Raw genomic sequence first — 22,789 nt, forward strand, 5'->3', positions numbered from 1 at the left:
CAGGGTTTTTCTTGGGCTGATTTCCTTTTCTAAAGAGGACTACTATCTTCGAAGACTCCTCCAGTGCAGTCGTAATCCTGTTGACATTTTTCTTATTGTCTTCTTCTGAGTAGTCTTCCGAATTTGGGTTTCAACTTATTCCGGAAGCTAATCGGATTCGGCACTGGCCGTGCTATTGTAAACCTAATGTGTCGATGGTTAGAGCAAGAGTTTTCCAAAGAGTGTTTTCTATGTTGATTTGTTAAATGTGATTTTTTTTAGTTTTTATATATGATAGAATTTTTAAAATTCTCTGATGTTGAAGTCATTATAAATGCTTGCTTTTATACTCCTCTCAATTCAAGATCCTGTATGCGGAGAAATGTCCGGTTCCAATGTATGCCAATTATGTAGAAACATATCTATGGATAGTGTACGCCTGCAAGATGCCAATGGTCGTCACAACCAGGTGTATGATATCACAGTGAAGTTTTTCCACGCCAAGGTATATATCCAACAGATTTCTCTTATAATCATGCACCCAGTTATCCAACTTTTTTTGTTGATTGCTTGATTTTAGTTTTTGGACGCTGAACAAGGTTCATTCACTGTCTTGTGTATGGAATGCTGGCGCCAAATATCAGGTTTCAACAACTTCCAGCAGTCTGTGCTGCTTTTGCAGGAAAATCTTCACAAAGAAATCCAAAAATCAACAAACTTTCTATCAGACACCATAGAAATACTATCCGATGAGTCCAATGGCGGCGTTGAAATAAAAAAGGAACGCTACTTTTCTAACGTAAACACTGATGTGGGTGATGATGTTTATAAAGTTGACAATCCCTCAAGCTCTTCCACGATCGACGATGATTTCCAGGAATTTGAAAAATACTCCCCAGAAGAAACTATGACTCAGCCGGAAATCCCCGCCACAAATACTTTTGGATCCGGTCAGCTAATTGTCACTGATACAGCTGTAAAATTCGAAGCGAATTTTAAAGTTGAAAGGACATCAGACGAATGCTTGGAATTCGTCGAAAATGATGTTAGTGATGGTTGTGAAGACACAATTACACCCCTAACAGTTGATACCGAAAATGGCGAAATAATGGTCTCCCATCTCAATGAGGAAAACTCAAATGGCCAGTTGGTTGAACATCTCAATGAGGAAAATTCAAATGGCCAGTTGGTTGAACATCTCAATGGGGAAAACTCAAATGGCCAGTTGGTTGACCTTGAAAATGGACCCAGTACATCGGAAAAGTGTGTAGTAAGAAAAAAATCGGACAAGGAAATGGACGCAGTTATAGCCAAATGGAGATCATCTCTAGATTGTTATGTATGTGATAGAGCTTTCAAAACATTCGATTCCATTAAAAGTCATTTTCAAAAGCGTCATCCCAAAGATGAATTTTACATATTATGTTGCGGCCGCAAACTGAGATATCGCGGCAAAATGGAGCAGCATGCAACTTATCACATGGATCCAAAGGCGTTCGCATGTAAACTTTGCCCCAAAAAGTTCAAATGGAAAGCTACGCTCACTAATCATTTGGTTGTTGTACACCCCAAAGAAATGGATCGTTTCTATCCTCAAAATCCCCAATATAAACATGTCTGCGACATCTGTGGCAAGCGTTATAGAGTCCCATGTTCTTTAAGGGAGCACTACACTACCCACACAGGACAGCGAATGCATTCGTGTGAAGTGTGCAACAAAACTTTTAAATACGGCTCTGGATTATCATACCATCTGGCAACAGAGCATCCTGAGGAATCCGAGAAAAGAAAGAAAAAACCTGGCTCTGGAATTATTTGTTGTCCCGTTTGCCAAAGAAAGTTCAAACATCATAGCAGTATGTTTAATCATGTAAAATCATTTCATCCGGAGCAATTTGCCCAGAGAAAGAAGGAAAGGAAAGAAAAGCAGTATTTAAATTCAAATATGAAATATACTGCGCTTAGTAATAAATGTCAGTAAAACATGCATTGAGTGTTAAATGTTGTGTTGTTGGTAACTTGTTGATTATTATAAGAGTTTGTATTGCTCGGTAAGTAAACCTTAATACACTCAACCAAATTTGTTATCAAAAACAGCAAAAATGTTTGCTAAAATAGCAGTTTTTGTCTGCTGAAAATGGGAAAGCAGACATTACTGCTGTTTCAACAAACATAAGGCTGATGTATTAGCAAACATTTCGAGCAGCTAAATCAGCAAACAAAATCTGCTGAATCCGCTGAAACAAAAAATGTTATGCAATATTTTATGTGATGGCAAGTCTTCTTCTACAGCGTATTTCGCCTGCATTTGACAGCATTTTGAGGAAGGAACAGGCAGGTTTTTGGCCAGGACGTTCTTGTGCCATTAACTCCCTGCGCATAATCATTGAACAGTCTGCAGATCTTAATACACGTTTGTCACAGTTTCGAGAAATTCAATATAGAGCACGCTGTTGAATAAGGGCATCCCTGAAAAGATTGTGACACTAATTAGGAAGCTGTATAGGAATGCTGAAGTTTCAGTTCGCTTCAATGGAAAAAAAAGAAAATCCTGAAATCTAAAGGTGTGGAGATTTTACAACGTTTTTCTAAGAAAATGTGTTATGTCAGTTTTAAGAACGATTATGCAAATACATGGCACGGATTTCAAAAGTCAGAATAGAAGTCTTTATGCCAAATTTCAGCCAAATCAGGTTGAAATTGAGGCTTCGAGGGGCTCAAGGAATCAAATCAGGGGATCGGTTTATATTTGCAATCCCCAACAACCCACACCAATGTATTGGTGCCAAATTTCAAGTGGATATCTTAATACATTCGAACGCTATCATCACTTCGACAGACGGACGGAAGGACATGGCTAGATTGACTCAAAATGTCAACACGGCCTAGAATATATATACATATGTATTTACTTTACTAGCGGCCCGCTCCGCTGCGCCTTCATTAACCCTCTAATGTTTTTGTAGGGTGGGAACACTTCGCCCTGAATGTGTATATCGAATTCGTGCCACTGTAGCCTATGTCCGCCTATAACGCTGAACGGCTCCGTTCAAATCCTGGAGATGACATTGGACAAAATTTAAAGCCGTGGCAATCCCCTCATTTGCCATGCATGGTCATGTAAAAAGTTCTCCCCAAAGAGGTGTCGGCATGCCATTCGGACGCGGCTATAAAAAAAGTCCCTTATCATTGAGTGTAACTTGAATCGGAAAGCTTTCGATGATGTGTGAGAACTGTACTGCTTCTAGGTTCCTGGGTAAATTTTTTTATTCCACTCACAAATACCTTTCTTTTGAGTTTTAGAGAGACACTTGGCCCTAAATGTAAATAAACGCTTCGTGCTCTACTTTTAAATAAATTTTATATGAGCCCCATAATGGCATGATCGGTAAATAAATTCTGTTTGAGGATGGGATGGACCCCAGGGACTTTGTTCCGAAAATGAGTATCAAATAGCTTTTATATAATTCGGGTGGGGCAGCTCCCCAAACACATGGCTCTTCAATTGGATGTCAGTTTCGTTTTTTTTCTCTCAAGCACCTTTTGTTTGGGCTCTATATTGTCGTGATTGGTCCAGATACCCATTTGGCGTGTTTTGGACTGCCTCCGAGGCACCCGTCCCCAACAATAGAAACCATGGTTTGTTTTAAATGTGAGAGTGCAAAAAAGGGGTGCTTTAGGGCGTACCCCAAACTCCAAAATTCGATATCAAATTGGATATCAAATTCGTTTTCTACTCTCAAATACCCTTCATTTGAGTCCCATATAGTCATATGACCCATAATATTAACCCAAATTTTAATACGATATTCGTTTTCTTGTCTCCAACACCTTTCACTTGATACCCATATTGTGCCTATCGGTTCACTTTTGGTATTGGGTGGCGTTTTTGAGGTAAGGCGAATACCAGCCCCTTCGATGTCTTAAACTTCTATAGTCTATGTTTCCTTCCAGGCCAACCAACACAATCTATGAAAATTGGTTCAGTCGTTTCTGATTCTACGGAACAAACAAACAAACCCAGTGCCCTATAGTCAGGATTTGTTCATATACCCATTTAAGACGTTTTTGGGGGGTAGGGTGACCCCCTAACTTCAATCTGATTTTGTATGCCAGATTCGTAATCTACTCCCAAATAACTTTCATTTGAGGCCCATATTGACATGAACGTCGAATATGTCTGTTTGGGGTTGAGGCCGCCCGATTGGTACTTAGACACAAATTTGAATATCATATTCGTATTCTATTTTCTAATACCTTTCATTTGATACCCATATTGTTCCGATCGGTCAACTTTTGATTTTGGGTGGTGTTTTTGGGTAAAATGGGAGGGTTCACCCCCTTCCGAAATCAACAAATTATAAAGCCTTTTTCTCCTTTCTGACCATATTCGTAATCTACTCCCGAATACCTTTCATTTGAAAACCTATTTTAAGGGGTTTTGGGGTGGGGGCGGCATATATCTTCTCAAATATCTATATATCATTTATTTGAACCCCATATTGACGTTCGCTAGACAGTTGGCCCCTAATGTTGATATCAGATACGTGGTCTACTTCCACATACCTTTAATTTGGGGTGGTCCCCCTAGCACTTGGTCCGACAATTGGATATCAGATACGTTTTCTTATCCTAAATACCTTTCATTTGAGTCCCATATTGTAGTGATTGGTCTAAATATATGTTTGGTAGGTTTTAGGGTGGGGCGGCCCCCCTAGGTACCTCATCCGAAATTTGGATACCAAATTCGTATTCTACTTCCAAATACCTTTTTTTGAGCCCCATTTTGCGATGGTCACTAAAAAATTGCTGCTTGTGGGGTATTTTGGGAAAGGGATTGACCCCCAGAAAATTGGTCCCGAAAGTGGGTATCAATTCTTGCTCTACCCCCCAATACCTTTCATTTAATCTCCACATTGACATGGTCGGTAAATATGCCCGATTTAGGAGTGTTTTGGGGATTGGGGTGGTCCCCCAAACACTAAGCCCGGAAAATATATCAGCAACGTGCTCTATTCTCATATGTCTATGTATCATTTACTTGAACCCCATATTGCTATTGACCTCAGAATTGGATATCAAATTCGGTTTCTAATTTCATTTAAACTCCAAATTGCAAACGTCAGTAAATATGCCCGGTTTGGGGTATTGGCCCTAAACTTTTCCCGAATGTTGATATCAGATTCATGCTTTACTTCCAAAGACCTTTCATTTGAGCCCCATATGGCTATGGTCGTAAATTTGTCCCCATTGGGGGATGTTTTTGGGGAGAGGCGGCCCCCAAACACTTGGTCCCATATTTGGATATCAGATTCTAATTCTACACTCAAATACCTTTTATTTAAGCCCCATATTCCCATGGTCAGTAAATAAGTACTGTTTGGGGGATGTTTTGGGGAAGGGGTGGACCCCCAGAAACGTGGTCCCACATTTGGATATCAAATTCGTATTCTACTCGCAAATACCTTTCATTTGAGTCCTATATTGCTATGGTCGGTTAATATGTCCGATTTAGGGGTGTTTTGGGGGTTGGGGTGGTCCCCCTAGCACATGGTTCGAAAAATGGATATCAGATAAGTTTTCTTATCCTAAATACCTTTCATTTGAGTTCCATATTGTCGTGATTAGTCTAAATATATGTTTGCTAGGTTTTAGGGTGGGGCGGCCCCCCCAGGTACCCCATCCAAAATTTGGGTACCAAATTTTTATTTTTAGGGTACTATATGAGAGCGCACAAAATTTCGCTTAAATCGCACCACCCATCTCCGAGATCTGGCGTTTCTGAAAATTAGGGTAAGGGGGAGGGTCCACCCCCCTTCAGATATCAAAAAATGTAGTACCCTATTTTCACCATGGGATCATTATGCACCATCTGTGAAAATTTCAAGAAAATCGGTTCTGCCGTTTCTGAGTCTATAAGGAACACACAAACATACAAACAAACCTACAAACACAAATTGATTTTTATATATAAGATACAGATTTGAACAAAATCGGGTAATACATTAAGCTTTTATGAACTTCAGATCATTAATCGGCATATCGGTCTATATGGCAGCTATATCTAAATACAGTCCGATCGTTACTATATTTGGGTCAGATGGCGGGTGGCCTAAAACTATTTACTATTTAAAATTTCAGCGAAATCGGATAAAAAATAAAGCTTTTATTGGCTTCATACTCTTAATCAGGAGATCGGACTGTATGGCAGCTATATCAAAACATGGACCGATATGGCCCATTTACAATACCAATCGACCTACACTAATAAGAAGTATTGTCCAAAATTTCATGCGGCTAGCTGTACTCCTTCGGAAGTTAGCATGCTTTCGACAGACAGACGGATGGACGGACAGACGGACGGACATGGCTAGATCGACATAAAATCTCGCGACGATCAAGAATATATATACTTTATGGGGTCTTATACGAATATTTCGAGTAGTTACAAACAGAATGACGAAATTAGTTTACCCCCCATCCTATGGTGGAGGGTATAATAAATTTATGCAGTTTGGTATTGACCTAAACAGGGGGAAAAATAAAAAATCAACATTTTCAAAGTTTATTGCAGAGCTGCAACCTCGGACAGTTAATTTCATTTGAAAATAACATTTAACATTTAGAAGTGACGTTAGTAATTTTACTTATTTACGAAAACAGTTTCTTAAATATGATACAACGTCATTATTGCCCATTTACAGTTTAAAATAATGGGTTCCCCAAATTTGCCATATTGACAGTACAAACTATGCAGGTAGGATTAAAATTAAGCATTAAAATTTTCTGAAAAATGAATGGCAACTCTGACAACAGCAAAAATTTATGTATCTACAATGTAGATTCTACATTCGCTCTTATGTCAGTGGCATACACTGCAAATTCTCTTTCAATACGCTTCATTTTTCTTGGAACTGCTGTGTGATCGAACACATATGTGTGTATTTGTCCACATCGGCTTAGTTGAGATGATCTTTCCAACCCACTGTATGCCGTCGTTGTTAAATGTAGGCGAGATTATTTTTGCTTTTTTGTGAAGAAAGAAAAGTATGTATGTATGTAGGTGTATGTTGTAATTCGTATGTGCACACATAAACACAGAGCATTATCAATATTTTTCTGAACAGTTGTTGCCGACGTTTCGCACTGTGAGCGTTCCGACACCAGTGGTTCGATTAGTCTTGATTTGTACATCACCGCAGTGCTGTGTTGTTCGCTGAAATCGTTGAAATAAAGCAACGAAAACAAGTTTAAGTAATGTAAGTATGTATAAGTTTGTGTAGTATTGCAGTGTTTTGTGTTTACCATTATTGTATGTATTCAGTTTTCTTGATTCAACAAATGATGAGCACATTGAAGAGTACCTTGGCCATGGCTTCATGTGCACACGAACAACCACTGTGTAGTGGAAAACTATAAAAACTCTATAAAGCTGTAGAAATTAGATATACCCTACACCACTACTGTGGTACAGGGTATTATAACTTAGTGAATCAGTTTGTAACACCCAAAAGGACGAGAGATGGACCCATTGATAAGTATACCGATCGACTCAGAATCACTTTCTGATTCGATTTAGCTATGTCCGTCTGTCTGTCTGTCCGTCTGTCCATGTTAATTTGTGTATAAACTACAGGTCGCAATTTTCATCCGATCGTCTTCAAATTTGGTATGGGCATCGGCCTAGAGACAAAGCCTATTGAAATTGGAAAAAATCGGTTCAGATTTGGATATAGCTCCCATATATATGTTCGTCCGATTTGCAGTAATACAGCAATAAAATAGTCATTTGTTAACCGATTCTCTTGAAATTTGGCAGGAAGGATTTTATGATGATTCCCAATATAACTGGAGAATTTTATAGAAATCGGTTCAGTATTGGATATAGCTCCCATATATATGTTCGTCCGATTTGCAGTAATACAGCAACAAAATGGTCATTTGTTAACCGATTCTCTCGAAATTTGGCAGTGAGGATTTTCTTATGTCTCTCGATATTAGAAGTGAATATTATATAAATCTGTTATGATTTGGATATAGCTCGCATATATATGTTCGTCCGATTTGTAGTAATACAGCAATAAAATGGTCATTTGTTGACCGATTCTCTCGAAATTTGGCAGTAAGGATTTTCTTATGACTCCCAATATAACTGGCGAATTTTATAGAAATCGGTTCAGATTTAAATATAGCTCACATTAATATATATCGCCTGATTTTCGCTCCTAGACCCACTGCAAGCGCATTTATTGACCAATCTTCCCAAAATTTTGTACAACTCTTTCCTCGAAGAATTCCACAATATCCATAAAGTTTGACCGAAATCGGTTCAGATTTAGTTTTAAATATAGCTCCCATCTCCCGTCATTTGTCAACCGTAGTTACTACATTTTGAACATTTTAGCTTTGCTCGAAATTTGATTAATTAATTTTATTTTAATACATTAATTTTAATAATCCATCTGAATACATCCGCCGAGGTCCATCAAAATTGGTTCAGAATTAGATATAGTCCCACTTTTGTATTTAAAGGGTGTAGGGTATTACAAAACTCGGCACCGCCCGACTTTTGCCTTTCCTTACTGGTTACTTCTCATTTTTGTTTGGAATACAGATGATGGGAAATAGTACGATAGTACCGATACTATCGATATTTATTATTAGAAATATCGAATGTTGCGATTGTCGATAGTTTGCCAGCTCTAGTAGAGAAACCTACTACGAAAAAAAGTGCATTAGCGGACAACTGTGCACTTATCTGACATAATCTCAACTTTGATGATGTAGAGTTACTAGCACAAGAGAGTAACAACTACAGACGGTTAACATTAGAGAAGTTGCGCATTATTGACCAATCAACCCTTGTGAACAAACCTTGTGGTGCAATCTGCCAACTGACAGCTCTATCGTAATGCTTGACATTATTGAGGTTATACGTACTCAGAATGTTTTGACATACGAGCGCTATTTGTGTTGTTTACAGTAATCGTGAACATTTTTGTGTGATTATTTTTTACAGCTTTCGACGTGGATTAACTCAAAAACAGTGCATCGATGAACTTAATTCAATTTTTGGCGATGAAGGTCCATCAAAGACCAGTGTTTATCGATGCTATGCTATCTACCGTAGTCTTAGTTCACTCCAAGACGAATTTCGTGAAGGTAGATCGGTTTTTATGGTAGCTTTATCAGGTTATGGACCGATTCATATAATATTTGATACGTATATTAGAGGTCATAAAAAAGTCACTGCGCAAAATTTCAGACAAATCGAATTTCGCCCTTTAGAGGCTCAAGAAGTATAATCGGTTTATATGGGAGCCAAGAACCAAAGAATCCTTCAGATCCTGAATCCATATTGGACCGATTGAAAGATTGCTAAATTGGATGACACCGGCTACCTCGAAGACCTCGATATTCCCACACCCCCATGCCACCTGAGGTGTATAGATAGAAGCGGTGGGTTTGGGGACTGAGTAGATAGCTAAGCAATTGTTGCTGAATACAGATCTGAGGAATTAGCATACACATAGCTAAAGTCTGGCGGAGTGTTGAAAGCCGGTAATCTCTATACCTCGATCAAAAGAGAAAGGAAAGCTCTGAGACGCGTGAATGGGTCATTCGGTTGAACTAGTCTCAATGTGGACCCTGGCGGTATCATAGAAGGTCCATTGAAAGATGAAAGATATATATGGGAGCCATATCTAACACATATTGAAACATTAAAAAGAACTTCTTGTGGCAAATTTTGTAAAGATCGGACCAAAATTGTGGTTACTATAGCTTCAAAAGTCATATCGGATGAAAGATATATATGCGAATGCGAGCTAAATCTGATCCGATTTTGTTCAAAATCAATATCGTTCATCCTTCGACCAAAAAAAGTGACTTGTGCTAAATTTTATGGTAATCGGACAACAAATGCGACCTGTACCATGACTACAGGAATATCGAAAGAATAGGAAAAACAAGTAAAAGCTTGCTAAGTTCTGCCGAGCCGAATCTTATATACCCTCCACCATGGATCGCATTTGTCGAGTTCTATGCACGGTATCTCTTTTCAGGCAAACAAAGAATAGCGAATAAGAACTCTAAAGCTATTGGAGCTATATAAAGTTAAAGTCGAATCGGACCATAAACGAATTCAGTCAATTCGGATAAGAATTGCGCCTTGTATGGGCTCAATAAGCAAAATCGGGAGATCGGTTTAAATGGGAGCTGTATCAAGCTAGAGATCGATGCAGACCATATAGGACACATATGTTGAAGGTCATGAGAGAAGCCGTTGTACAAAATTTCTGCCAAATCGGATAAGAATTGCGCCCTCTAGAGGCCCAAGAAATCAAGATCCGAGATTGGTTTATATGGCTGCTATACCAGATTTGAACCATACTAAGCACAGTTATTGGAAGTCATAACAAAACACTTCATAGAAAATTTCAGCGAAATCTGATGAGAATTGCGCCTTCCAGCGGTTCAAGAAGTCAAGATCCAAGGTCGGTTTATATGGCAGCTATATACGGTTATGAACCAATTTAGACCATACCTAGCACAGTTATTAAAAGTGATACCAAAACACCAGGTGCAAAATTTGGAAGTCATAACAAAACACTTCATAGAAAATTTCAGCGAAATCGGACGAGAATTGCGCCCTCTAGAGGCTCAAGAAGTCAAGACCAGAGACCGGTTTATATGGCAGCTATATCAGGTTATGTACAGATTTACGCCATATTAAGGACAGTTGTCGGAAGTAATAACAAAACACCTCTTGCAAAATTACAGCCAAATCGAATAAAAATTGCGCCCTCTAAAGCCGAAGAAGTCAAGACACCAGATCAGTTTATATGGTAGCTATATTAGGTTATGAAGCGTTGTGAACCATACTTAGCACAGTACTTGAATGTGATACCAAAGCACAGCGGGCAAAATTTCAGTGAAATCGAACAAGAATTGCGCCCTCTAGAGGCTCAAAAAGTCTGGATTTGTTTGCAGAGTTGCATTTTTAATGCGCGCGAATTGTATGTAACGCCACATTTACCTTTTCATTGTATTGTAGTAGACCTCAAACATAATATTGGGTTGCCCAAAAAGTAATTGCGGATTTTTCATATGGTCGGCGTTGACAAATTTTTTCAACGGCTTGTGACTCTGTAATTGCATTCTTTCTTCTGTCAGTTATCAGCTGTTACTTTTAGCTTGCTTTAGAAAAAAAGTATATTTGATTAAAGTTCATTCTAAGTTTTATTAAAAATGCATTTATTTACTTTCTGTTAAAAAATCCGCAATTACTTTTTGGGCAACCCAATATCTATTATATTTTACTTTCAGAACTATATTCAATTGATAAGAACGAATGACAAGTAATCAAAATGTCTGGAAGCAATGTGTGTCGATTGTGTAGATCTACTTGTACTGAAACCATATGTCTTTTTGATCCCAGCGGCAATGCAAATGAGGTGTATAACATTACAGTGAAATTTTTTCACCCAGTGGTAAGTCAGAATACCGTTACCCATTAATATTTTATTATTAATGCTCTCTGGTCTAATTTTTATATAGTTTCTCCAAAATGAATCGAAAGGATCAATAGCTGTGGTGGCAGTCCTATGCATGCAATGCTGGCAGCAAATCTTTCGTTTTCACAATTTTCAACAAACTGTGGTACTGTTACAGGCCCACCTGTTAAATGAACAACAAGAGGGAGCAGCGTTGCAGTCTGATAAGCTCACTACTCTCAGTATCGAGGAAGATATACAAAAACACTTTAATATCGGCGGTGATATAGAGTGTGACGCAAGTGGTTCCGTGCAAGACAGTGAGACACAACCTTCAACCTCGTCACTAGGTGGCGCCTTTGGTACAGGGCAATTAATTATAACAAATCATGGTATAAAATTGTTAAGTAAGTCAGAGTGCAATGTTAACAGAATGCCTGTTTCCAAGAACCCAGAGCCTAGAGAAGAAAGTATTTGTGAAAATCAAGAAGCCGTGGAGAATGAATTACCAGGCGACGATGTTGGGGATGCGAATATGATTTTGGACATTGACGAAAACAGCCAATGCACACTCCAATCCTCTGAAACAGTCAACGTAGGTTTCACTTGCACTTGGAAGAAGTCATCCTCTGATGACGAAGCTCATGCGTTAACATCTTCCACATCCCGAGGCTCGAACCCTGCCTCGGTTAAGACTGAGCTTCCATTCGATGTTGAAGATGATGAAGATGAATCCCGTTCCGACAACACCCTTGACGACTATGATTTATGCACTCCCATAACCTCAGAGAACAATACTAACGATTCGCGCAGAGAAGTTAGTAAACAAACGTTTCAGTTCGACATGGTTATTGCCGAATGGAAACCCACACTAGAGTGCCACGCGTGCGGAGAAATATACAAGACATTTTCGGAACTTAAAATCCATTTTAAGATTAAACACGTTAATGAAAGGTTTTACATTTTATGCTGTGAACGCAAGTTTTCAGAGCGCTTTCGCTTGCAAGAACATGCATTGCTCCATCTGAAACCTGATGCTTTCAAATGCAACATTTGCAGCTTAAATTTGGGCACTAGATTCAATTTAAAGAATCACATAAGGAACATGCATTCGGTCGGTGATAACAGTGAGCACAAGCGATATGTTTGTGATGTGTGCGGCAAGAGATATGCCACTCCGTCAAGCCTGCGTGATCATCATGGGATTCACACAGGTGTCCCAATGCACACATGCGAGTTTTGCGGCCACAAATTTAAGTTTCGTTCAACCTGGCGATACCATATAGTCAAACAGCACCCAAATGAAGTGGGCAATTTAATGTGGAAACGCGTTTCCATTGAATGTAAATTTTGTGAAGCCAAATTCCAAAGTCGCCGCAAGCATGGTGATCATTTGAGAAGCAATCACCCAGATGACCCTGAGGAAAGCAAAACACCAACATAATTCACAATGCACTGTATTTGTGAGCAAAACATGTTATCATTTAAACTTACAATACCTCGTGTTAATAAATTTTATAGAAAGTATGAGCTTTTTTAAAAAGTATTCCGAGTTTTTCAAAAATAGTCCTCTACTACCAAAGGCCCTTCATTGCAGTCCCACAGACACTTTCCCTAAATGTTGGTTAGAGATTCACGGCATTATTCACAAATCTTAGTGCAGATTTATGAATAAGGCCGTAATACTCAACTCTACTTCAATCGACATTTCATATGTCCCGGTAGCGTGAATGGGACATGCAGGTACTCCGAAAGCCTGGCGAAAGCCGATCCTTAGAGACTGCATAAACCATATGCTAAGGAACAGGTGGATAAACTGTGTGTCCGATGACATAAATATAAGGGAGAAAATGGCACAGGGCACGCCACAGGGGGGCATTTATCGCCACTTCTATGGGTGACCACCATAAATGATCTATTACGGATGCTGACTGAGGAGGGATTTGAACCCGTCTACTCCGCAGACGATGTTAAAATACCGTTATGGGATGAAGATCCGAACCAGCTTTGAAGAGAAGATTGAAATATGCCTGTTCACGAGGACGACGAAGGAGACCCAATTTGACGCGCCACGTTTCCTCATCAAAACGATTTCGATATCTGACAAGGTCAAATACTTAGGAGTGATCTTGGATAGGAAACTTAATTGGAAGTGTCACATTCAGGAGCGTACTGAGAAGGCTCACAGATGTTGGACACTATGTAGACGAGCCGTAGGCTCGGAATGGGGCCTGAATCCGAGGATAATCTACTGATTAAACCAATACTTACCTACGCCTCAATAGTTTAGTGGATTGCTCTGGAGAAAAAGTGCAACATAAGAATCATTCAACAGGTTCAGACAACATGTTTTCCTGGCATAGGCGGAGTGATGAGGACCACGCCCACTAGAGCACTGGAGACTATTCTATATAACCGAACCATGCACATACAGATCAAGTGTGAGGCAGCCACTGCGGTTATGAGACTTAAGGCGTTGGGAAAATGGATTGAGGATGGAAGCTGCTCATTCCATCGCGGTATAATCGAGGCGACGATAGGAAACATGGAAGCAAGGGAAGAGGTTGCCGTTCGGATCTCGAGGCGACACTTGAGGTCGAGTGCGAGGCACTGCTGCCATCGGCAAAGTCTTGGATTGACGGAACCCTAATATTGCCATCAGGAAGATCATGTTACACGGGATGATCAAAGCTAGAAGACGGAGTGGGCCTGAGGGCCTACATTGAGAACCTATGGCTGAGATCTGTTTCAGACTGTCTGACCATTATACGGTTCTGCAGGCCGAGATCCGGGCGATGACGGAATGCGTGAGGTGTTGTGGTGCTTATGCGAGGACGTCGAGTGTGAACATCATTACAGACAGTAAAATGGCCATAAGGACAATAACAACCAGGACGATAAGGTTACGAAGGTAAGAAGGAGATTTACGCCTTTTACGAGGATGGCACGATCCGCATCGTTTGGTTACCGAGCCATGGTGGAGTAAAGGGGAATGAAAAGCAGACGATTTTGCAGGGAAGAGCAGAGATTTGCAGGGAGGGGCAGACAATTGATGTCAATAAACTTTGTTAACCCGAAGCTTTTCGAGTTGATGAATGCGCATGTAACCCTGTGGGACAGCGAAACGGTCTGTAGGACGGCGAAAATCCTATGGGGGGATCCAAATCGTGGATCTTCCCCCCGTGCAGGGCATGCGGGGAAGATGATGAGACGTTGGAGCATTTCTTTTGTCATTGCCCGGCTTTCGCGTCTTACAGATACCGGAACTTAGGTGTTGACACAATACCAGACATGAACCAACTTAGGGGCTGGGCATGGAAAACAATTAAGGATTTTGTAAGTAGCACGGAATTCCTGACATTTTAGTTTTTAGAGCGCAAAACAAGCCGATTACTGGCTGAGGTGTATGTCCATAGTGGCATGGGGCGGATTAACATCCGCAACCTCTTTCAACCTATCCTAACCTTACCTAACTTAATTGAAGAAGAGGGGTACGAATCCTAAAAATGATAAATTATAATAAAAACCAGTAAGGAGGGCAAGAGTCGAGCGATGCCGACTATATAATACCCTACACCTACCTTATAAGTAAAGGGTGATTTTTTTGAGGTTAGGATTTTCATGCATTAGTATTTGACAGATCACGTGGGATTTCAGACATGGTGTCAAAGAGAAAGATGCTCAGTATGCTTTGACATTTCATCATGAATAGACTTACTAACGAGCAACGCTTGCAAATCATTGAATTTTATTACCAAAATCAGTGTTCGGTTCGAAATGTGTTCAAATTTTGACAAATTTTGTTCAGCGATGAGGCTCATTTCTGGTTGAATGGCTACGTAAATAAGCAAAATTGCCGCATTTGGAGTGAAGAGCAACCAGAAGCCGTTCAAGAACTGCCCATGCATCCCGAAAAATGCACTGTTTGGTGTGGTTTGTACGCTGGTGGAATCATTGGACCGTATTTTTTCAAAGATGCTGTTGGACGCAACGTTACGGTGAATGAACACATTTCGAACCGAACACTGATTTTGGTAATAAAATTCAATGATTTGCAAGCGTTGCTCGTTAGTAAGTCTATTCATGATGAAATGTCAAAGCATACTGAGCATCTTTCTCTTTGACACCATGTCTGAAATCCCACGTGATCTGTCAAATACTAATGCATGAAAATCCTAACCTCAAAAAAATCACCCTTTACAATGTGGGAGCTATATTAATTTCTGAACCATTTTCGATGGATCTTGGAGAGCAAAAATATGTTCAAACTGTTATAGCTACAACTAATACTGAACCGATTCAATGAAATTAACCAGTAATGTCGGGAGTAATTAGAAAGTTCTTCCTGCGAAATTTCGGGAGAATCGGGTAACAAATGACCATTTCATTGCATTATTACTGCAAATCAGGCGAACATATATATGGGAGCTATATCCAAATCTGAACCGATTTTTTCCAATTTCAATAGGCTTCATCTCTAGGCCGAAAAACAACCTGTAGTTTGAACACAAATTAACATAGACAGACGGACGGACGGACAGACAGACAGACGGACATAGCTAAATCGAATCAGAAAGTGATTCTGAGTCGATCGGTATACTTATCAATGGGTCTATCTCTCTTCTTTTTGGGTGTTATAATACCCTGTACCACAGTAGTGGTGTAACGTACGAAAACATTTTGAGCTAAGTGCCTGTGTGGCACCACAATCTAAAGCCTTAGCTAGTTGTGATTGCCAACAATGTGGAGTATATTTGAAGTCAAGATAACTAGGAATTTAGATTATAAATATTAGTACATTTTTATTCTGTGTATTGTAGAAGGCACAGCGGAGTGTGCTTGGTTGGGCTAGTAGGTATTAAAAGGTCAACATTCTTCAATTGTTAATACAATTGCACTGTCTGTTTGAAGTTCATACAGTTGGTTCTTTCTCGGCTTTGTATATCCCTTTCTAGTTTTGACCAAGGGAACTGAAATCAAAACGATGCGATACTTATTGGTATTTATTTCCTTTAATTTTTGTATCTCTTTGCCGATTTCTGTTCGTTGTATGAGAGTAACAATTCCCACAGCACTAATAAATTCATGGGCCACAGTGTGTCTGTGTGTGTGTATGCGAGGATTTAAGTCCTTTGTGTGCGTTGTACGCGAATGAGTAGTGTGTTTTCCTTTGGTTTGTTTTATTTGCTGTTTGCTTGGCGTTTGTTGCTTTGGTGTTTGGTGTTGGTTTGGTTTATCACTTTGATCTTAATTCTTTGTGCCAATTTGTTTGGTTGTTTTATTGCTGCAGTGTCCTTTTTTGTCCTGCTTCAGTTTCATTTCTCTTTGAAAGAGTTTCAAAAGGAAGTTGGACGTTAGCAAAGGTGTGGTTCTGTTGTTTGTCATAGCCTCATGTTTCACTATTTGCTGGTGTTTCCAACAAGGCTATCAAATACACCACTAGGTTTAATTGTTCCTATCTTGCAATTGTCACATACTAGAATATTAAAGGGGGCTAATGTGTAAGAGGGCCTAATTGAAATGCTCAAAAGTTCAAAAGGTATGAAGCTATCCTCTAGTCAACGAAAATGTCTTCGCATTTGAAGTCGAAATTAATACTCCTAACGCACATCCAGTTGTCAGCCTAAAAAAAGAGAAAGAGGCGGATAACCCTGACGGATGCGCATTTAATCCTAGCCTTTAATTAAAGGTGGTGTTTTCAATTCAGACTCAGATAATGTCAATAAAATGAGTATCGGTGAGAAATTGAAAGACGGATTGGGCAGAATTTTAGCAGAAATGGGCAAGAACATCTCTAAGCTCAAAACAAAACCTAAAGTTTTTCGGGCACATGTGGAATAACGATGATGGCCCACTGACTCTGCTGGAGTATGGTTAGAACAATACTTACTTGAGCCCCAGAAATTTAGCGGATGGCATTAAAGACTGTTGTAGACATCAAATCATCATACATAAAAAACAAGTAAAAGCGTGCTAAGTTCGGCCGGGCCGAATCTTATATACCCTCCACCATGGATCGCATTTGTCGAGTTCTTTTCCAGACATCTCTTCTTAGGCAAAACAGGATATAAAAAAAGATTTGCACTGCTATTAGAGCGATATCAAGATATGGTCCGGTTTGTACGACAATTAAATTATATGTTGGAGACCTATGTAAAATGTCAGCCAATTCGAAAAAGAATTGCACCCTTTGGCGGCTCAAGAAGTAAAATAGAGAAATCGATTTATATGGGAGCTGTATCGGGCTATAGACCGATTCAGACCATAATAAAGATGTATATTGATGGATCCGTCGCACAAAATTTCAGGCAAATCGGATAATAATTGCGACCTCTAGAGGCTCAAGAAGTCAATATCCCAGGTCGGTTTATATCGGAGCTATATCAGGTTATGAACCGATTTGAACCATACTTGGCACAGTTGTTGGATATCATAACGAAATACTACGTGCCAAAATTCATTCAAATCGGATAAGAATTGCGCCCTCTAGAGGCTCAAGAAGTCAAGACCCAAGATCGGTTTATATGGCAGCTATATCAGGTTATGGGCCGATTCGAACCATACTTGGCACAGTTGTTGGATATCATAACAAAACACGTCGTGCAAAATTTTATTCTAATCGGATAAGAATTGCGCACTCTAGAGGCTTAAGAAATCAAGACCCAAGCTCGGTTTATATGGCAGCTATATCAAAACATGGACCGATATGGCCCATTTACAATACCAACTGACCTACAGTAATAAGATGTATTTGTGCAAAATTTCAAGCGGCTAGCTTTACTCCTTCGGAAGTTAGCGTGCTTTCGACAGACAGACGGACGGACAGACGGACGGACATGGCTAGATCGACATAAAATTTCACGACGATCAAGAATATATATACCTTACGGGGTCTCAGACGAATATTTCAAGTAGTTACAAACAGAATGACGAAATTAGTATACCTCCCATCCTATGGTGGAGGGAATAATAAGAATGAGGTAGCCACTTCGGATAGATAGAATGGATAGAATATGGGAGCAAGTCATGCAATCGCGGTTAGATGGAGGCGATGTTAGAAACCTGGATGGAATAGAAGAGGTTTCGGATCGGATACTTAAGACGACACTTGAGGTCCAGTGCGAGATCATACTGCCAGCGCACACTGGTATTGCCATCTGGAAGTTCATGCTAAAGGGACAGAGTTGGCCTGGAAGTCTACATTGAAGACCCAGGGACTAAGATCTGTTTCCGACTATCTGACCACACTACGGTGCTGCTGGCGAAGGACAATAGTGATATGGGCGATCACTATAGTAGATATCCGGCCCATAGACATACAAATTAAGTATGATGCAGCCACCTCGGCTATGAGACTTAAGGCGATGGGAGAATGGTTAGAATAGGATCAGGTCATACCTGCATCGAGGCGTTGTTAGAAACCCGGGTGGAATAGAATAGCTTTCGAGGCATATATCTAAGAGGACACTTGAGGTCCAATGCGAGACACTGCTGCCAGCGGCACAGTCTATTGTTGACTGAACTCTGGTATTGCCACCTGGGAGTTAACGCTAAAGGACATAATTGACCTGGGCCTCTACATTGAGGGGACCAGGGACTGAGATGTGTTTCCGACTCTCTGACCATAATACAGCCATGCAGGCGGAGATATGAGCCATCGCGGAATGTGTTTGGAACATGAATATCTTTGCGAACAGTAAACTGGAACTCTGCCAGGGTTGGCCCCGCTTATTAGTGTTGGTACTACCCCACGAAATGCGAACTCTTACCACATTTCGTGGGGTAGTACCAACACTAATAAGCGGGGCTAAGCCCTGACAGAGTTCTTGAATATTAAATACCTAATAACACTTAATATTGGTAATACCGCTACCTTTGTTTATAGGATAAGGAAGGAGGTATTAGATGTGACGATATGTTCGGAAAATCTAATCGATGAGGCTCAGGATTGGAGGGTCTCCATGGAACACTCTTTCTCTGACCATCACTACATTAGGTTTAGAATAGCACGGCCGGCACCGAATCCGATAAGCTTCCCGAATAAGTTGAAAACCAACTGGACAAACTACGGGAGCCTACTCAGGAGAAGACTTGGGCAAGATAATTTAGATTGTCCCAGCATAGAAGACATTGACGAAAATGTCAACAGGATTACGACTGCACAGGTGGGATCCTTCGAAGATAGTTGTCCTCTTCGGGAAAGGAAATTAGCCCAAGAAATACCCTGGATGACAGCGGCGATTCGAAATATTGGAAAAGAGGTCCGCACACTTTTTAACAGAGCACGTCGTAAAAAGCGGAAGTTTATTGGGATGTGTATTACACACGGTTCAAGGAATACAATAAGATTATCAGAGCGACAAAACGTGCCTCCTGGAAGCCTTTCAGATCGATAGCGTTAATGACGCCGCCAAGATAAAAAAGTTTCTCTCAACAACCCATGTCCAAACTGAAATTTTTGTAGACGATATGGGAGTGAGAGCAGAGACAACGAAGGACATATTGAAGCTTTTGATGAAACCCCATTTTCCACAGGATACGACGGGACTCATGAAGACACCGGAATCTTGGAATAATGACGTTGATCGAAGGTTTATAATAACGGAATTTATGGTGAAGGAATCCTTGAGGAGCTTCAAACCATTTAAGTCACCCTGACCAGATGGAACATTTCCAGCGTAACTACAGAAAGAGGCAGACTATCTGGCGCCTCGTCTGACCAAAATTTTCACAGCGTGCCTAGGTCTTTCATATACTCCGAAAGCCTGGCAGGAGGCAAGGGGGATTTTAACAATGAGTGGAGCGACACACTGATCCAATCCTTAGACCAGTACCGGGTGGACCCGTTCCTTAGGGACAGGATAAGCCATATTCTAAAGAGCAGGTGGATAAACTATGTGTCCCATGACATAAATATAAGGGGGAAAGTGGCACAAAACACGCTACCATACAACAGGTTCAGAGAACATGTTATCTTGGCATAGATAGCCGACCCATTGACATACAGATTAAGTGCGAGGTAGCCATTACGGCTTTGAGGCTTAAAGCGATGAGAGAATGGATTGAGGATGCGAGCAGCTCATACCATCGCGGCAAATCGAGGCGACGATAGGATCCCGGTTTCCTTTCGGGGCTCCGATCGGATACCTGAGATGACACTTGAGGTCGAGTGCGAGGCACTGCTGCCAGCGGCTCAGTTTTGGATTGACGGAGCCCTAGTATTGCCCTCTGGAAGATCATGTTACTCGGATGTATCAAAGCTAGAGGACAGTGTGGGCCTGGGGTCTACATTGAGAACCCAGGAACTGAGATTTGCTTTGGACTGCCTGACCATAATACGGTCCTGCAGTGGGAGATCCGGGCGTTTACGGAATGCGTGAAGTGGTGTGGTGTTAATTCGAGGACGTCGAGTATAAAAATTTTTACCGACAGTAATGTTGTCACAAGGGCAATAAAAACCAGAACCGTAAGATCACGAACAGACTTGGATTGTAAGCAGGAGATTAACGCCTACTTTGAGGAAGGCGCAATCTGCATCGTTTGGGTGCCGGGCCATAGCTGAGTAACTGGGAATGAGAAAGCTGCTCATACCATAGCGGTATAATCGAGGAGACGATAGGAAACCTGGAAGGAAGGGCAGAGGTTTCTGGTCGGATACCTGAGAGAAACCTTGAAGTCGAGTGCGAGACACTGCTGCCATCGGCACAGTCTTAGATTGACGGAACCCTGGTATTGTCTCCTGGAAGATCATGTTACACGGATGGATCAAAGCTAGAGGACAGAGTGGGCCTGGGGGTTTACCTTGAGAACCCAGGGACTGAGATCTGTTTTGGACTGCCTTACCATAATACGGTCCTGCAGGTGGAGATTCGGGCGATCAGTAAAATTGCCATAAGGGCAATAACAACCACGACGGTAAGGTCACGAACAGTCTTGCAGTGTAAGAAGGAGATTGACGCCTTCACTGAGGATGGCAAAATCCGCATCGTTTAGGTGCCGGGCCATAACGGAGTAAGGGGTAATGAAAGGGCAGCCGATTTGTCGGTGAAGGCCAGAGGACTACCGTCAATAATCTTGATTAACCCGAAGCCTTTCGGGTCAACGCAGTCCGAGTTAAGGGAGTGGGCGACGAATGCGCATGCGACATTGTGGAACAGCAAAACGGTCGGTAGGACGGCGAAAATCCTATTGGGGATCCAGATCGTGAGAAGACGAGACTATTACTGAATGGAAGTAAGAAGGAGGTGAGTATAGCTATTGGTGTCATAATGGGACACATAGAACTAGGAGCTCACTTATGTAAAATCAGAGCCGCAAGTGATAGCATGTGTAGGGTATGCGGGGAAGATAATGAGACGTTGGAGCATTTCCTTTGTCATTGCCCGGCTTTCGCGTCAAACAAATACCGGCACTTAATATCTGCACCCTCTTTTCAACCTAACCTGAGCATGGCAAAATCCGCATCGTTTGGATGCCGTGCAATAACGGAGTGAGGGGAAATGTAAGGGCAGATGATTTGGCGGTGAAGGTCAGATGACTGCCGTCAATATTGGCATCTTAACGGGACACAAAGGACTACGAGCTCACTTATGTAAAATCGGTGCCGCAAGTGATAGCATGTGGAAGGCATGGGGGGAAGATGATGAAGCGTTGGAGCATTTCCTTTGTTATTGTCTGTCTTTTACGTCTAACAGATATCGGCACTTAGGTGGAGACACAATATCAGACATGAACCAACTTAGGGGAGTGGCATTGAAAACAATTAAGGATTTTGTAAGTAGCACGGAATTCCTAACTTAGATTTTTATTCGAGGTTACTTTTTTTGTATTTAGAGAACAACAAGTCGATTACTGGCATGGATGTATGTCCATAGTGGCATGGGCAGGTTAATATCTACACCCTCGTTTCAACCTAACCTAATACTGCAGATCAGTGAAACTGCCTTTAGTTATCCCATAACCTGGGAGTATTTTTGTTTTGCAACTATAAATGTTTTATTCGCAGGTTATAAATTACTTTAGGCACTAAGGCCCTTACAGCCATAATTGTCACAGTCACTGCTGTTATTTATTTTAGCTTTTATTGGCATCATAGTAGAAATGAAAAATTTATTTTTTATTATGAAAATATATAACGAATGGAGTGGCTTTTGTTTTAAGTGTTTATCAAGAACATAATTTGTCACATTTATTGCCAGTAGCTGCTGCCAAAAAATGGCAGAAGATCCGGACAAAGATATTAACAACACTTGTGTCTAAGCCCTTAGTTATCCTAATTATGCCAGTAGGCTTATATGTTAACTTGTTTATTTTGT

At 40.7% G+C, this 22,789-nt stretch overlaps 2 protein-coding genes across 3 annotated transcripts in view; both read left to right on the forward strand.

Annotated features, from left to right (window-relative positions):
• Window positions 1-1,980, forward strand: part of LOC106085280 (zinc finger protein 652-B) — a 37,685-nt gene extending 35,705 nt beyond the window's left edge. The window contains exons 4-5 of the mRNA XM_059367874.1: window positions 345-484; window positions 560-1,980. Coding sequence (XP_059223857.1) covers window positions 362-484; window positions 560-1,960 — 1,524 coding nt within the window. The 5' untranslated portion in view covers window positions 345-361 and the 3' untranslated portion in view covers window positions 1,961-1,980. The remainder of the gene's footprint in view (window positions 1-344; window positions 485-559) is intronic.
• Window positions 1,981-7,106: 5,126 nt separating this feature from the next.
• LOC106085278 (myoneurin) lies at window positions 7,107-13,001 on the forward strand. 2 transcript variants are annotated; one of them, XM_059368079.1, is made up of 4 exons: window positions 10,413-10,687; window positions 10,762-10,997; window positions 11,308-11,471; window positions 11,539-13,001. In XM_059368079.1, the coding sequence occupies exons 3-4, from the start codon at window positions 11,349-11,351 to the stop codon at window positions 12,916-12,918; spliced, it is 1,503 nt and encodes a 500-aa protein (XP_059224062.1). In that variant the 5' UTR covers window positions 10,413-10,687; window positions 10,762-10,997; window positions 11,308-11,348; the 3' UTR covers window positions 12,919-13,001. The 2 variants fall into 2 exon arrangements, with proteins under 2 accessions (XP_059224061.1, XP_059224062.1); XM_059368078.1 differs by lacking the exons at window positions 10,413-10,687; window positions 10,762-10,997 and adding an exon at window positions 7,107-7,238.
• The last annotated feature ends 9,788 nt before the right edge of the window (window positions 13,002-22,789 follow it).

Source organism: Stomoxys calcitrans, chromosome 4, assembly GCF_963082655.1.
Source record: "Stomoxys calcitrans chromosome 4, idStoCalc2.1, whole genome shotgun sequence".
Classification (NCBI taxonomy): Eukaryota; Metazoa; Arthropoda; class Insecta; order Diptera; family Muscidae; genus Stomoxys; species Stomoxys calcitrans.

What these genes read in the sequence shown, in the direction of transcription:
- LOC106085278 (XM_059368078.1), top strand. Translation starts at nt 11,349, where the DNA reads ATGTCTGGAAGCAATGTGTGTCGATTGTGTAGATCTACTTGTACTGAA. An exon ending in TGAAATTTTTTCACCCAGTG is followed by an intron (nt 11,472 to 11,538) that starts GTAAGTCAGAAT and finishes ATTTTTATATAG; the next exon opens with TTTCTCCAAAATGAATCGAA.